General features: G+C 39.1%; 1 protein-coding gene and 3 non-coding genes across 4 annotated transcripts; all 4 read right to left on the minus strand.

Annotated features, from left to right (window-relative positions):
* Positions 1 to 3,785: 3,785 nt before the first annotated feature.
* Positions 3,786 to 13,883, minus strand: ahcy (adenosylhomocysteinase). Its single transcript, XM_085274658.1, has 11 exons — positions 13,729 to 13,883; positions 10,630 to 10,820; positions 9,325 to 9,400; positions 8,915 to 9,067; positions 7,593 to 7,705; positions 6,990 to 7,197; positions 6,755 to 6,842; positions 6,536 to 6,653; positions 5,827 to 5,949; positions 5,579 to 5,650; positions 3,786 to 5,103 (listed from the first exon to the last, which is right to left on the minus strand). Exons 1-11 carry the CDS (start codon positions 13,754 to 13,756, stop codon positions 4,972 to 4,974), a joined length of 1,302 nt encoding a protein of 433 aa, XP_085130784.1. The 5' UTR covers positions 13,757 to 13,883; the 3' UTR covers positions 3,786 to 4,971.
* LOC146574748 (small nucleolar RNA SNORA17) lies at positions 6,144 to 6,276 on the minus strand. Its single transcript, XR_014892603.1, has one exon. It is a non-coding gene; the product is annotated as a small nucleolar RNA SNORA17 (small nucleolar RNA).
* Positions 8,392 to 8,523, minus strand: LOC146574749 (small nucleolar RNA SNORA17). The gene has a single exon (XR_014892605.1). It is a non-coding gene; the product is annotated as a small nucleolar RNA SNORA17 (small nucleolar RNA).
* Positions 9,708 to 9,840, minus strand: LOC146574750 (small nucleolar RNA SNORA17). Its single transcript, XR_014892604.1, has one exon. It is a non-coding gene; the product is annotated as a small nucleolar RNA SNORA17 (small nucleolar RNA).
* Positions 13,884 to 15,143: the final 1,260 nt, after the last annotated feature.

Raw genomic sequence — 15,143 nt, forward strand, 5'->3', positions numbered from 1 at the left:
ATCTGTCCGCAGATTCAGAGAGACTTATAAACCCCTGTCAGAGTACTCAGAGCTGCCTTTGTGGGAGTTCCAGCAACAATGTGTGTTTCTAAGACCACATGTCATAATGACATGCTTAGACTCACAAGGGAGAACAATGATAGCGATCACAAATCCGAAAACACACCAGTTTGCATAGTTTGGTAAATATCTGTCACAAACATTTAAATTCTAATAATCCAGATGACTGGAATTAGCATGTCATTTTTTAAAGATTTTTTTTAGGAAAGCATTTAAAAAACTGAAATGCCCAAAATGTTTTGAATGGAACGATGTGCTAGTTATTCTGGATTATCCACATACTTCAAACGTAGCGGTTTTCGTTGGAACTGTATCCTCCAGAGGAAATAGTCCATGAGAAAACTGCTGTGTGAAAAACATCTTATTCAGTTATCATGAAAGGCAGAAGCAGGGTGCTTCACAGAATAAGAACAGCATAATTACAGGTATAGCATTAATCTCTGCACACATGCCTGCTGCCTGGCATCTGGTGTTGCCTATTGTTCGAAGGCAGTTCCTCTTTTATTTAATTTGTGGTCTTAAAAAAATCCAGTGACATGGGCTCTGATACTGGGCTTTAATATTGATGAAATATAGAAAAATCGAAGACGATTCATCACAAAAAACACCAACAGACATGAAAAAAACAACCTGATTCTCCGTTCTTTTCTAAATCTGCATTGTTAAGATAGCTTCCAATTCTTCAAAAATAAAATAAATATAAAATTATGCACAAAAGATCAAAACATCACATCATACCAACATTTCCAAAGGTGAATTTATATTTATTTAACATGTTATAGAGTACTTACACTGCCACCTGCTGGTGAAATCAGGTTAGTAGCTAAAAAAAATGTAGGTGCTAAACGCTAAAATAACAATAATAAAATAAACACATGCAAACCTGAACTAAAGCTTATTTCATTTGAGCAACAATTAAAGCCCTTACCATCTCAACAATATAACACAATAAGCATTAAAGGAAAGCATTTATTCTTGTGGGTATGTCTTCTTCCAATTATTTCTGCTCTTTTTCTGTACCAGCAACTGTTAAATCTGCTAAGTGTTATTAAAGCTTTTATTCTATCTGGTAATAATATTTGGGCTTCAGAAGGGATGCATCTGTACATCTCTTTAAGACCACAAATGCTTTGGGAATCGTCTTTCAGTCGAATCACCCAGTTGTAAACATTTTACAATTCTTTGATGTCGCTACATTTCCTTTTTCTTTGTGTTAGAATTTGCAGAGCTTGTGACTTTGTGGTGAATTTCCCCTGCTGGTCATAACATTGGCAACAAAAATCAGTGACTGGTTAACCTGCGATGAAAGCTTTCCTGGCTTTCTTCACAACTGTTGGATTAAAGCCAGATGTTATAAAAGTATTGAAAAGTAGAGCAAATCAAAATGTGGGACATTGTTTCAATGTGTGGGATGAGGGACAATGGGTAAAACTGGTCTTTAGTCTCACATGAAGCGTGACAGCTGGTGGGTGTATATAAAATACTTTATTGTTAATCTATCAAATACCACTTAGTAGAAGAGCAACATATACATTTGTTACCCAGGAAGTACAGATACTTGCAACTATACAACAGGATAAAAAAAAGAATAGTAAAAATATCCAACCATGCAATAAAAGTAGAATAAGCATATCAGAAGTAAAGGGTGCTTTGTGCATTGACCCAGGGGATAGCCGTCCTCATTAGTGCTTCTGAAGTGCTCCACTTTCCCTAATTTAAATCATTGAACTGGAACTCTCCACCATATATGTGTTGTTGGCATCTTTAGAGCATTTTCATGGAGTTATCTGCCAAATACTCTGGCCTCCTGTAAGGTACAGACCACACAGGACGTTTATGCTTCAGTTTTGGTTAAGTGAAATTCTGGCATTTTACCAGACTGTTATTCGTACCAATTAACAGGTATACATATGTGCATCGCACCCTTGGAGGCAACATGCAGGCATTAGCTGTAAACTTAGATCAGCTATTTACCCCGAATATGGTCGCTTTTGGTTCAACTGAATAAAACGTATAAACCGTTTCATACACACTGAATTCTTAATGTGAGGTTTACTTTGGAGAGGGCTTTAGTGTCTCTTACTGCTGTGTGTTTTATCAGTCCAAGCTCGTGTTTTCAGAACAGTCTATTCCAATAATATCTCAAGTCATGTGTTGTCTTGTGTCACAATTTGGCCTCGAGAGAGATTGAGGTCTCCATAAAACAGATTTAAATGAGCTCTTCCACGCCACTGGAGAACTTCTTTTTTTTTTTAAAGCAGATCAGGTGAAACCTCAGGAGACATTCAAAACAGCAGACTGACATTATACATGTTGAGCTTCCTTCATCCCCGTTTGCCCCAACAGTCACCTTAAGGTCCTTTTATCCTGCCTCTTGATTTTTTTTTTTAATCCAATCAGTCAAGTGACTCTGAAAATGATTTAAGTACTTAAATCTGCATTAGGTCTGCTGATCTGACATCTGGCTTGTGTTGTGTCAGCTAACTCAATTTTATAGTCTTTTTTTTTTTTTTTATAAACATTGTGACTGATGCCTTGAGGACTTGTACAGCAGACGATCTTATCTGGATTTTCAGCTGGTAGGGAGCATGTTTGGACTGTGAGGCCAGAGCACACAGACTAGGCACTATTGCATTCTGCAAATTCACCTTTAAAAAGTAAAGGACCTAGAGAATGACAGGCACTGAAGCAGTTGAAAGGGGAGGGGTTTTTCTATCACTTAAAAGTGTTTCAGATATGTGATTAGCACAAGAGCTGTCACTGGTTATTATATTCAACACATTACATATATTTAAAATGATGCAGAAGACATTTTTCCCAGGTAAGGGGATCAGGCCTCCTTGTGTGACTCCTAACTACACTCATTTTTTGGGGTTGGACACCCACACCCCAGGTCGCCCCTTTAGCCTGTAAGCAAATTTGAAAATTTTAGAGCGAATGCCTGTGGTTTAGCTGTGCTCGGGGCAATGAGCTGCGTCGGGACGTGGATTGCTTTAACTATGAGGCTTGAATTTATCGTTCATTTATTTTTTTAACTGGTCATTCCTGCCAACCTGTTAGGAAAGATTATCACAGTATTTATGCCATACAACTAAAAATTTATTTAAACCTCATTTAGGTCACAAGCAATTTATCTGCTAAGACCCTAGAAATATGGACCGGAGTTATACCACAGACAATGGTAGGAGGACAGTTTTATCTTCATTTGGGAATTTTTTAGCAACCCTATGAAAAATCCTCAGGACTGTAATATACACACACAAGTGAAGAATTTTTTAATTATCTGCTGCTCTACTCAAACATGGTAATACAGTAGGCTATCAGTTGGCCAGAGTGAAAAATGTACTTGTCAAATAAGGCAAAAAGGACTTGTTGCTTTTACTGTATATCAATCAATCGCGCTTGTGTGTGGTAACCCTCCTGACTCTGAATGAGCCAAGAATAACCCTAAAGGTTTGTTTCAGTTTAGTGAAAGATCACAGCATGGATTAAACTAAGAACTTTGTTATGGTTAGAACCTGCTTTGTCATAGCTGCAATATTAAACACAGATAAGGTTATGAAAAAGGCTTAATATCAATTTAAAACAGGCAACGAACAAGCCATCGGGTGTTTCAGCCAAATGTTTTCTTGACCCGACCTTTCAACCCAATATAAAAAGTCCCCCCTCCAGAGAGATGCATCACCTTACAACCATACGAGGAGAAAGAATTCAGAGTCGGCATGTTTTTCCTTTTTGTTTTTTTAATCGTCACTTGGCAGTTTCAACATTAATCCACTTACAAGCAGGTAAAGCCTGCATTGAGGCTTTAACCGTTGAGGGGAAAAGACGGGCACTTCACCTTCACCGTGATCCATTTACACCCAGCATTGCAAGAACCTAACTGGCCATAGTGCGTAACGAAAAGAGTTGAGAAGGTGGGGCACTGCAAACACTTTGGGCCCTTCGAGTTGAATTACATTAATTACATCAAAAGGAAGAAAATGAGGCATCAAAAGGACTCCTAAATCAGGCAAAAACGTTACGTGCTTTGGTGGTACTTTGATTACTTTGGCTGCGGCTTGCCTCTTGACTTCAGTGATTAGTCTGGATGAGTGGTTATCGCTTCAGGACCGATCCCAGTTTTGTTAAGACAGCTTGAGTGCAGTTTTCAATTAAGTGCTAACACATGTCATTATTAGTGTGAACACACTGGAATTAGGCCAAACATTTGCCTGGCTTAAGATGCGGGAGAAAAACCTGTCCCATCATGTTCCACCTTGAGCCGCTATGAGACAGAGAGAAGAGTTTAGATAGAAAAGCATGAGGATTTGTTTTATTCCATAAACAGAGAGGGAATGACAACCAGCAAGAGAAATTCTCTTTAACAGCAGTAGCACTTGATGGCGTTTCGGAAGAGTATGGGCGAGAAAGAGGAGAGATAGCCGAAGAGTTTGGCGTGTGTTGGTGTGTCAGAGCAGAATAAGACGAGATTAAAAAAAAAAAAAAAAAAAGCTTCCACAGCTTCATCTATTTATTCTTTTAAAAAAAACTAACCATTTAAAGCTACTGATGGAAGCTTTGGTGGTAGAATGGCATCCACCTAAAGTCTAGCTTCAACCAGAGGCGAGTCGTTCAACGCTCGCTAGTTAGCAGAAGCTACCGTTAAGGGTACCGTTTTCAAACGTCAGCATCACCAAATGGATTGCCAGATGCAACTTGTGAATTAATGTCTTTAGCATTTCATTTACAGGCTGAGGGGAAGAAAAATGTCTCTGTATCCCTGAATCACTGAGCTATTGTCCAGCCTAAAACCAAACACAGCACCCAGAGTGCAACATGGTTCAAGTGCTCCCACCCACCAAACACCAACACCATTCTGGCCACACCTCTTCCTCTTTCTTCTGTTCTTCCCCAGACTTGCAGGGGAGCTTAATAACGATAGTGGTCCGGTTTGAAGGGCCCCTCGGTGGGCAGGCCCAGGTACTTGGCCTGCTTTTCTGTCAGCTTGGTAAGCTTCACTCCCAGTTTATCCAGGTGGGCAGCTGCCACCTCCTCATCCAGCTACAGGCACACAAATAAAGAATAAATGAGCAAAAACATGTTAAATAAAGATTCCAGTTATTTTTCTTTTTTGCCTATTCAGTTTTGGGGGTTTTTGCATTTATCCTTCATGCTTTAATGTCTGCCTGAAAATATTAACAAGCAGAAACTTAGAATTTCAGAAGAGATAATTTTCTTGCAGTGGTTATTTAGTCCCAGAGGTAATTTTTGATCACATCTTAAGATATAATAAATTACTGAATAAAGGTATATAAAATTGCTCTTCACTCAAAAAAATAAATAAATAAAAATAAATTCTGTTTGAAAATCAATGTCTTTACACATCTAAAGAAATTTGACTTAAGAAAAAAAAAAAAGAAGATTCTAGTTTAAGTAAATATCTGACATTTCCTATTCATGTCCAACAAAGTACAAACCAGATACAATGCAAGTGCTGCATAAGCTTAAGCAGTATTATCACAGTGTATGTTCTGACCTTCTTAGGCAGGAAGTAGACTCCCAGAGGGTACTTCGCAGTGTTTGTCCACAACTCAATCTGAGCCAGCACCTACAGTAGAGAACTTGGATTTAATAAAGACTACAAAACAATTATAATGTTATCACTTTGTTTCAAAGACTTTGTTTCAAAGTTCCAAATGTTAATAGAATTCTAGTGTTACAGATGAAAGTTTACAGCATACATAATAATTTTTTTCTGTAGCATCGCTGACTCAGCCTTAGTACCTGATTGGTGAAGGAGTTGCTCATGACAAATGATGGGTGTCCCATGGCACAGCCCAGGTTAACCAGCCTGCCCTCTGCCAGGACAATGACGTGACGACCGTTCTTCAAACGATAGCGATCAACCTGAGGAGTCGGAGGAGAATCAGCAGCTGTGCAGGGACAGTTTAGACATAGCAGGAGACATCTGCTCATCCTTTGTGTTGTGTAACCTCTCCCTGTCCTCGCTTAGGCTTTACCTGAATATTTAGCCAGCTCCTACAACTACACATGTATCAGGGTGATTAAAAAAATGACAGCTGCAGTACATCTTATGTTAAGCTGTTGGTGGGAATAACTCTGAGTCCCCAATGTGTTTTAGAGTCTCAGTGTAAACCACCACCAGTTTCTTTCTGCCACCTTATGACACAGCTGCAACACCAACAGTTGGACTGTAACGCCTCAAGGGGCAGTAAAAAAAAACAAAAAAAACCCTACCTCATATTGGGTTTTGTTTGTTTGTTTGTTTGTTTGTGTGCTTGTTTTCCATGTGGAGAACTATTTTGGCCACCCCCCTCATGACTAACACACAAAGCAACAGAATACAGAACACTTCAACATTCACCAACATCCTATTAACAGTAATGCCATCTTAATATACATTTTAGTATATACTCTATAACCAAAAACACAGAATTCTCTAGAATCTTTAAGTAGCTGTCATTGTTCTTACCTGAGGCTTGACATTGATCTTCTCAGCAGCATTTTTGTTGAGCCAGCTGACATCAATCTCACAGTCAAAGTGTCCAATATTACAAACAATGGAGTCGTCTTTCATTTGCTCAAAGTGGCTGAAGGTAAACACATTGACTTATAAGCCACTTTTTAAATGTGTAAGAAAACTCAAAAACAATTAAACTGTTTGAAAGACACGAGAGTTGGTCAAACATACTGTCCCATGATTATGTCTTCACAGCCAGTGGTGGTGACAAAGATGTTTCCTTCCTTACAGGCCTCATCCATGGTTGTAACCTCATAACCTGCAAGACAGAGGAGAAAAGCACCGTTTCAATTACAGAAACCTGTTTATTTTAAAGGAAACATATATAATATGCAAGTTTCCCAACAGCTTAAAAATGATTGCTCCCATTATTTAAGTACTGCACAGTTTTGTCATCCTCATCTACCTTCCATAGCAGCCTGAAGGGCATTGATGGGGTCAATCTCAGTGACGATGACACGAGCGCCGAATCCTCGCAGAGCCTGGACACAGCCTTTACCCACATCACCGTAACCTGCCACCACTGCAACTTTACCAGCAATCATCACATCTGTGGCTCGCTTGATACCATCGATCAGACTCTCCCTGCAGCCGTACAGGTTGTCGAACTTACTCTGTGGGTGGGAAACAATGTTATTACATGGAATAAAGAGGCTGTTCCAGACTGAAATGAGGCAGAAGAATACAAGCTGACAGGCTGGTGTTATTAACTGAAAATCTAGTTCAAACTCATTCAATTAGCCATATCATTACTGTATACAAAGTAATTCACCTCATAAACAGATAATATTTTACAACTACTCCATTATCTTCAAATCTATAGGATGGAGAAAAATAGATCACCAGATAAATATTCACAAGGTCACACATTTTACAGACCAATTCAATCAAGCATATTTATAAACTACTTAACATATTTATATTTGCATGAATGAATAAGTCCACTAGGAGGGATGTTTATATTTTTATACATGATAGGCTGGAGATTAAAAAGCTCAGGATTGCTCACCTTGGTGACAGAGTCATTGACGTTGATGGCAGGGATCTTCAGTTCGCTCTTTTTCAACATCTTGTACAGGTTGTGGACACCTGTAGTGGTCTCCTCCGACACGCCACGGATATCTAGAAATACAAAATTGCTTAAAAACCTGGAACTTTATATAAACTTTGACCGTGACGAATAAATCATGACCACAACTGGTCATGCACTAGACTTATTATAGATGTTTTCAAGCCACAAAAGAACAGTAACAAATAATGTACATAATAACTAACCTCTAAGTGGTTTGGTGTACCCTGTACATAGTTTACAGATTTTTTTGAGAATTTTGGCCATAACCATAAGCAACTGCTGGCTATCACTGAGAAATTAAGGACACTGCATGGTTATACAAAAACAATACAATCAGTCAGAAGGGATTCACACTTTGAAAGAACATTAGGTTCATTAACCTAATGCCGTTTTAAAACAAGACCTGAAACTAGTGAAAGATACCATAAACTCATCTTGAAAGGTCATATATCAAGTGACCAGTAGTCCTTTTTGCATCTTCAAATCCCACCAGCAGGAATGAAAGACATATTTTCCTTTATGTTTTACCATAGAAGTGCAGGATTTTTTTACTGTGGTGAAAAATGAACACACAATGAAGAAAAATGTTCACAAACAACAAATAGAACATTATTGGGACTTTGAGGGTAAAAGTACCTCTCTCAGTTCTTTAGTTGTAAAGCCACTATTATTCTGTATATACATGACAGCTGGATTTTAACAGGATGTTTGGTCATGCAGTACACCTTTATGTGAAACTGTCGGTGGGAATAACTCTGAGTTCCAATGTGTTTTAGAGTCTCAGTGTAAACTACCACCAGTCTCTCTCTGCCACCTTATGACACAGCTGCAACACTAACAGTTGGGCTGCAACGCCTCAAGGGGCAGTAAAACTACGTGCATTAAAGTGCAAAAAGAGCTTGAGCCCCCCCCCCCTTCCCGTTTTAGCATTTTCCCACTACACTTAAGATAATGGATCATTGACTGGAAACAAGTCTTGCACAATACCAAGAGCAAAACTATTGTTATACCACGAGCAAACAAGTCCAAGGGAGTTCTACATGAAGAACTTAAGAGCTTGGAAAACTTGCATGAAAAATAAAAATGCTTAAAAAAACCAAAAAAAAAACCCCATCAGTGTTCATATTATTAAAATAATGTGTCGCAGCTGCTGTATGCAGTGGCCAAAAGCTCAAAGAAAGATTGATTCATGCAAGATTTCTTAAGAATACTAATAGCAGCTTCATTTTACACCGTGAGTGTAGGTGCATAAAACCAACCTGCCAGCAATTTAGGGTACTTTGTGTGGACCAGGTTGGTGAGGTCTCCTCCATCATCCAGGATCATGTTGAGGGGCTGACCATCTTTGAAGTACAGGGTCTGTTCAATGCACCACACATACTCCTCATCTGTCTCACCCTTCCAGGCATATACTACAGATGGACAGAGATATATTTAGTAACGTGCTTTATTTCTAAAATTCAGGTGGGTATATTAAAAAGTCCTGGCAGTTTTGTCATGTATTTAAAACAACACATGGTGCTTTGGAAAGCTCTTAAGAGCATGTACTTCCTCCTAACTGTCACTTCCAAGATTTAAAAAAATCTAAGATTTAAGAATGCTTGCAGAAAATGAGTCAGTTCTGAGACTAATTATCCAATTCATTTTTCAACTTGTCAGTGTGTGTTACCTGGAATGCCAGCCTTGGCGATGGCAGCAGCAGCGTGATCCTGAGTAGAGAAAATGTTACAGCTCGACCACTGAACCTGAGGAGGAAGAATCTGGGTCAGTTTAGGCACAAACAAATGAAGCTACAATCACACACACTAAACAGGAAATCACCACAATCTATGAAATAAATATTTACATGAACCCAGGTAACCTAGCTGTTGATGAACCTCTGTGCTAATTGATTTTATAAACAACGTGTAAAGTGACATGTTAATAAATAACAGCTTGCTGGCTTTGAGTGCATTTAACTGGTTTTCTGGCAGGATTCTTACTTGGACAGAAATGTGTAGATAACGGAAACCAAAGTCCAATTAAAGCAAGCTACAGCACACTGTGTACTCAACTGTCGGTGGGAATAACCCTGAGTCCCCAATGTGTTTTAGAGTCTCAGTGTAAACTACCACCAGTCTCTCTCTGCCACCTTATGACACAGCTGCAACACTAACAGTTGGGCTGCAACGCCTCAAGGGGCAGTAAATCAGTCACAATGACATGCAATGACGCCTGGTGAGAAAATCATTCAGCACATCTAGATAAACTTTAGCAGCATTCGTTGATTTTTAACTTGAGATTTTCCAATCATCACATTCACCCTTTCATAATGTAACATTACATAATAAATCAGGGTAGGTTTTTTGTGCACACAAAACATGATTTTTCCTGAAGTCAAGTTGTTAGAAATAAACCTTAAGGCTATTACCTTATGAACAAATGTCACTCAATGCTGCCATCTACAGTTCAATACCCTTACTAACAGTTTTAAATATGCAAAGTTGACTGTAAGTCAAGTCACCACCAATGCAGACAGAGTAAAACCAATTCAGGGAAGAAGAAAAAAAAAGGGGGGGAGGGGAGATTGTTATTTGTTCTCTGCTAGGTCTCAGGGTGCAGGTTCTTGCAGGACAAGACCAGTTGTGGTCAGAGAGATAAAACTAACATGATAACAAGATACCACGGCCTTGAGGCACACAGAGGGGGAGAAAAGCCAGACTCCAGATGGGTTGTACCAATAAATGAATCAATTAATGTGTCCTCTACTGTAGTTGTCTGGAGGGTCTGCACAGTCTTATCGAAAAACAACATAAAGTATTTTGACAGATCTATATGCATCAACTTTAAAGGGACCTACAGTTTGTTCTCAAAAAGACATTACTATGTCTAAATGCAGAAAGTAAGAGGGCATATGTGCCCTCGCACAATGTAGGCGAAGTTACTGGAAGCTCTCTTGATAAATAAATACTAAAAGGCAGCTTTTAAATGTCACCTCAGCTCCGAGGGCAGTGAGGGTCTCGATGAGAACAGCAGTCTGCAGGGTCATGTGGAGGCAGCCGGCGATACGGGCTCCCTTTAGAGGTTTGGACTGACCGTACATCTCCCTCATCTTCATGAGGCCAGGCATCTCGTTCTCTGCCATGTCGATGGCCTTACGTCCCCATTCAGCCAGGCTGATGTCAGCTAGAAAAGAGACCGCAGGTTGTCAAAAGGAGTACAAAGATAAAACTGATTAATGCAATAAGCTTGTTCTCTGGTCTGGCATTCTCAGGTGGATGTTTTTTTGTCAGGTAAAGCCTCATATATGCATCAGACTTGGTCTGTTTATTCAAGTCCAAAAGTTTAAAACTTGAGTGTTTTTCTTTAAGCAAAATGCCTGTTAACATAAATAAATAAAAAATAAAAGACACTCATAACATTCATACATTATTTGTCTGGAGTGTTTTTCAAAAAGAACTAGTTGGGGGGGGGGGGGGGGGGGGGGGGGGGTTAAATGCCTAAAACCACATCATCAGGATGTGGTTTTGCAAATCAGCAACTCTGTTATGTTTTAAACTGCAGTTTTACAAGTCTCAAAAAGGCAAATCTAATAGTTTTAATTGTACTGTCCAAAATACTAGCAAAATTGTGTGCAAGTTTAACACCCTGTGCATACCCAGTTTTGTCTGCACAGATTTCTTATATAAAATTGTATAATCTTCTTTTCTAATAATCTTGTTGTAGGTGGAGAATTCACATGACCACAGCTGTGACATAACAGATTTGCACTTTTGACAGTTTGTCTCTACACTCCCTTCTTTCATTTTCATAACAGCTGCTGTTGCACAAGTTGGCCACACTGAGGAAATAAAATCATGTCATGAACAGCATGCAATAGGGAAGTGTGATTATCCTTTTCAAATTGGAATGAGCCAAGTAAGCCAGATCTTTACAGAGAGCACGTAAATCTACAAAAAGTCTGTTTGTTCTTAATCCTGTTTCTTTGTTAGCACTTCAGCCTCTTGTTGCTTTGTATGAAGTGCACTTTCAGAACAACCATGTGCCTATATTAATATCAAACCATTCCTACAAAGAGTAGAATGTGTCATGTCATGTACATTACATGTAAAATAAATATGATTTCTGACAACTCAATGCATAAATATTAGGATTCAACAATGAGGTTATTCAAAAGTGGAGCACTTCTTACACAGAATCTGATACATGTCTTTGCCACAGACAACAGTAAATTAAATCTTTGGCTTTTGGAGGTTTTTTTTATTATTATTTGTTGCTTTTACCATTAAGAAAGCAACTAAATTTTTAAGTGTGTAAAATGTGTGAGGGACAACAACAATGATGGCCAAGTGGCATTGAAATTAAGTTCACTGATTTGTTTTCCCTACAATGCCATCTGCATATTTGAAACCTACCACTAGTTAAGACCTTATTGATACACCTAATTTTTCTTGCTTTTAGTTTTAGACTTAAATACACAGCAAAAATTCCAGATCTATAAATACATTTTCTGACCACTGTCATAATAATTTAATAACATAAGGCAGCACTACCAGCCTTGCTCTCAGAAACATGCTGCTTTGGCTTGTTACTGTAATCATAGCTGCCGACCCACTACAATAGCCTTCTGGTTAGGGCTGTGCAATAAATCACATTTTAACTTCAAATATAAACAATACATTAATTTTGAATACTACAACACAAAAACTAGTTTTGCAACAATTCGTTGTTTCAACTATGAATACACCTTTTTACTTGACAATGGCTTCCCCATAAAGGTCATGAATCTATTTTTTCTCTGTTTAATTATAATTAGTAGTTCAAGGAAATAACTTAAAACGTGCATTTCTTCTTTCATACGTTTATTAAACTTACCATTCCTCCAAACTTAATGTATGTTTGTAAAAGAATTGTTATTTATATATAATTACTGACCACAATGACTGTGGTTATGATTTTTTTTTGTAATCAAGCAGCACTTGGGAAGGCAGTGTACAATACAAAAGACAGTACTGATTAAATGCTTGTAGTTAACTACTGATTAACCATTTGTAATTGTACTTGTAGTAAATGAGTGTTATTGCATATATTATTATATCACAAATTAACAGATTCGGCTATTGTGTTAAAACTCTTGACCCTTGGATTGCATGCGGACTTCGTCTCATGCCTATCAATTAGCGGGACATTGCCTAACAGCTTCTGTTTCTAGTCAGCTGCAGAATATCATCCACGACAGGTGTGGTTCACATTTGGTGCATTTCAATAGACCAATTGTCCATTTTCATGGCAGACATAGAAGCACAGTTCAAATTTATTAACAGCTCATTTATAGCAAATTGTGACCGAGAACCACGTCTAATTCGGGAACAAAACTATCAAAACAAACAAACAAAAAACCTGTATTCCAATAGAGAGGCCTGACATCAATATTAGGCAAACACCACGTGTAGTGCTTCCGTTACTAGTTTGCAAGTCGCATTCAGTGCAGCATTGTCTATGCCTGTTCTTGTCACTCACGCAGAAACTGGCGGTGAAGCGCAAGTCATCACGGGAGGTGCAGTTTACAAACACAGCTTGAGCCAAGGGTTCTTAGCGACTACGGTTCCACTGATAGACTACAACTCCCAGAGGCTTTGGGTGAGCTTTCTGTTCACGGAGCAGCCCATGCCCGATGCAAGTATGGCTGTTACATGTCGATTCATTCTCAGAAATGAATCAAAGTATGCTTTATTCACATACCAGGAAAAGGAAATCTAAAAGTTTACTGCTAAAATGACTAAGAAACACCAACAAATTAACTGGACAGCTTGCTAAACTGCGGTAATAACATAACACGTTTCACCACATGCTAGCAAGTTAGCAGTAATAGAGTCCAGAAAGCCCTGCAAAGTCTGGGATAAGTAAAAAAAAATAGTCTAAGGCATATAAAACATTTATTTCGGTATACGGTTGGCTTCTATACTAAATTAAACGCCTATGGGAACCGTTACCCAACCTGCAAACTTAACGCATTACTAGCTAACTAACCGCGAACGTGCTTAGCTTAACTTGATATACAAGTACGGCAGAAAAAATAAACATTGACACTGACCAACTTTGTAGGGGACTTTCTCAGACATGGTTGTTTTGTGGTGTTACGTTCCGGTAAGGTTGAGAGAAGCGGCAGCCTGGCCGACGGACAGAGGCAGAGAGGGAGGGACGAAAACATGACGGCTCGGTTTTTATCGTCGAAGCTTCATCCAGGCGAGTTCACTCGACAGGGCGACTACAACGCGCTTCTCTTTTGAACTCCGATTGGTTGCAGCAGCTCCCGCCCCACGCGTAAACGACTTGATTGGGTAACGGGTGATGTGGGACGTCGAGTCAATTGTGAAATGAGGTCTTGAGGCGAGAAGTTTGAGTGTGTAAGCAAGTTCAGGCTGGAATCTGTCGGTGGTTTCCTGGTTTCTAGATAAGTGACAGTGTAAACTACTTTATTCGTGTAATGCAGACTGCGAAAGTTGAATAACATTTTGCACACAGGCAGATGCTTCACGGTTATTCCTACACATACTGCGGTGTTCTTCCTATATAACACCTTCAATAGGGTCGTCTTGTAAGTTTTTCCTTTGTTAATAAATATGTTTTTTTTTAATTATATAATTTTTGTATTGGGTCAATTTAAGGCTGCATTAACAGCTGAACTCAGTCTCCAAGAACTATGAATTTATGCTTAAATGGGAAAACAAAGTTGTAGGTTTTTTGGAGGCAAACATATACTATATCGTGGAAGGCCACATAAAATCACAGAGCAGGAAGCTGAGGCGCATAGTGCGCAGAGGTCACCAGCTATCTGCAAACTTAATCCCTACAGTCCTCCAAACTTCTTGTGGCCTTCAAATTGAAGAACAGTGCATGGAGAGCTTTGTGGAATGGGTCTCTATGAGTGAGTGGCTGCATCCAAGCCTTACATCACCAAGCACAATGCAAACCATTGGGTGCAGTGGTATAGAGCATGCCACCACTAAGACGTGTTCTCTGTAGTGACAAATCATGCTTCTCTGTTCAGAAATCCAATGGATGAGTCTGGGTTTGGTGGTTGCCAGGAGAACTTGTCTGCTTTGTGCCAAGTCTAAAATTTGGTGGAGGGGGGATTATGATGTGTGGTTGTTTTTCAGGAGTTGGTCTCTGCCTCTTAGGTGCAGTGAAAGGAACTCATAATGCTTCAGCATCCAAAGACATTTTCATGCTCCCAACTTTGTGGAAACATGTTGAAACAAGAAGGGGTCATCCCTGTTTCAACATGACTGCACACCAATGCATAAAGCAAGGTCCATAAAGACATAAAGAGCAACTTTGGTGTGGAAGAATTTGACTGGCCTTCACAGACTCCTGACCTGATAAAACCACCTTTGGAATGAATTAGAGCTGTGAACCACACCTTCTGATCCATCTAAATTCACAAATGCACTTTTGTAAGAATGGTCAAAAATCCCTGAAAATACACCCCTAAACCCTGTGGAAAGA

The sequence above is a fragment of the Mchenga conophoros genome, linkage group LG5, assembly GCF_057382185.1.
Source record: "Mchenga conophoros isolate Kocher_MC1m ecotype Shallow Benthic linkage group LG5, M_conophoros_male_GT1.1, whole genome shotgun sequence".
NCBI classification, from domain to species: Eukaryota; Metazoa; Chordata; class Actinopteri; order Cichliformes; family Cichlidae; genus Mchenga; species Mchenga conophoros.

What these genes read in the sequence shown, in the direction of transcription:
- ahcy (XM_085274658.1), bottom strand. Translation starts at nt 13,756, where the DNA reads ATGTCTGAGAAAGTCCCCTACAAAGTTG. An exon ending in CCTTCAGGCTGCTATGGAAG is followed by an intron (nt 6,843 to 6,989) that starts GTAGATGAGGAT and finishes TCTGTCTTGCAG; the next exon opens with GTTATGAGGTTACAACCATG. An exon ending in GCAACTCCTTCACCAATCAG is followed by an intron (nt 5,651 to 5,826) that starts GTACTAAGGCTG and finishes TCTCTACTGTAG; the next exon opens with GTGCTGGCTCAGATTGAGTT.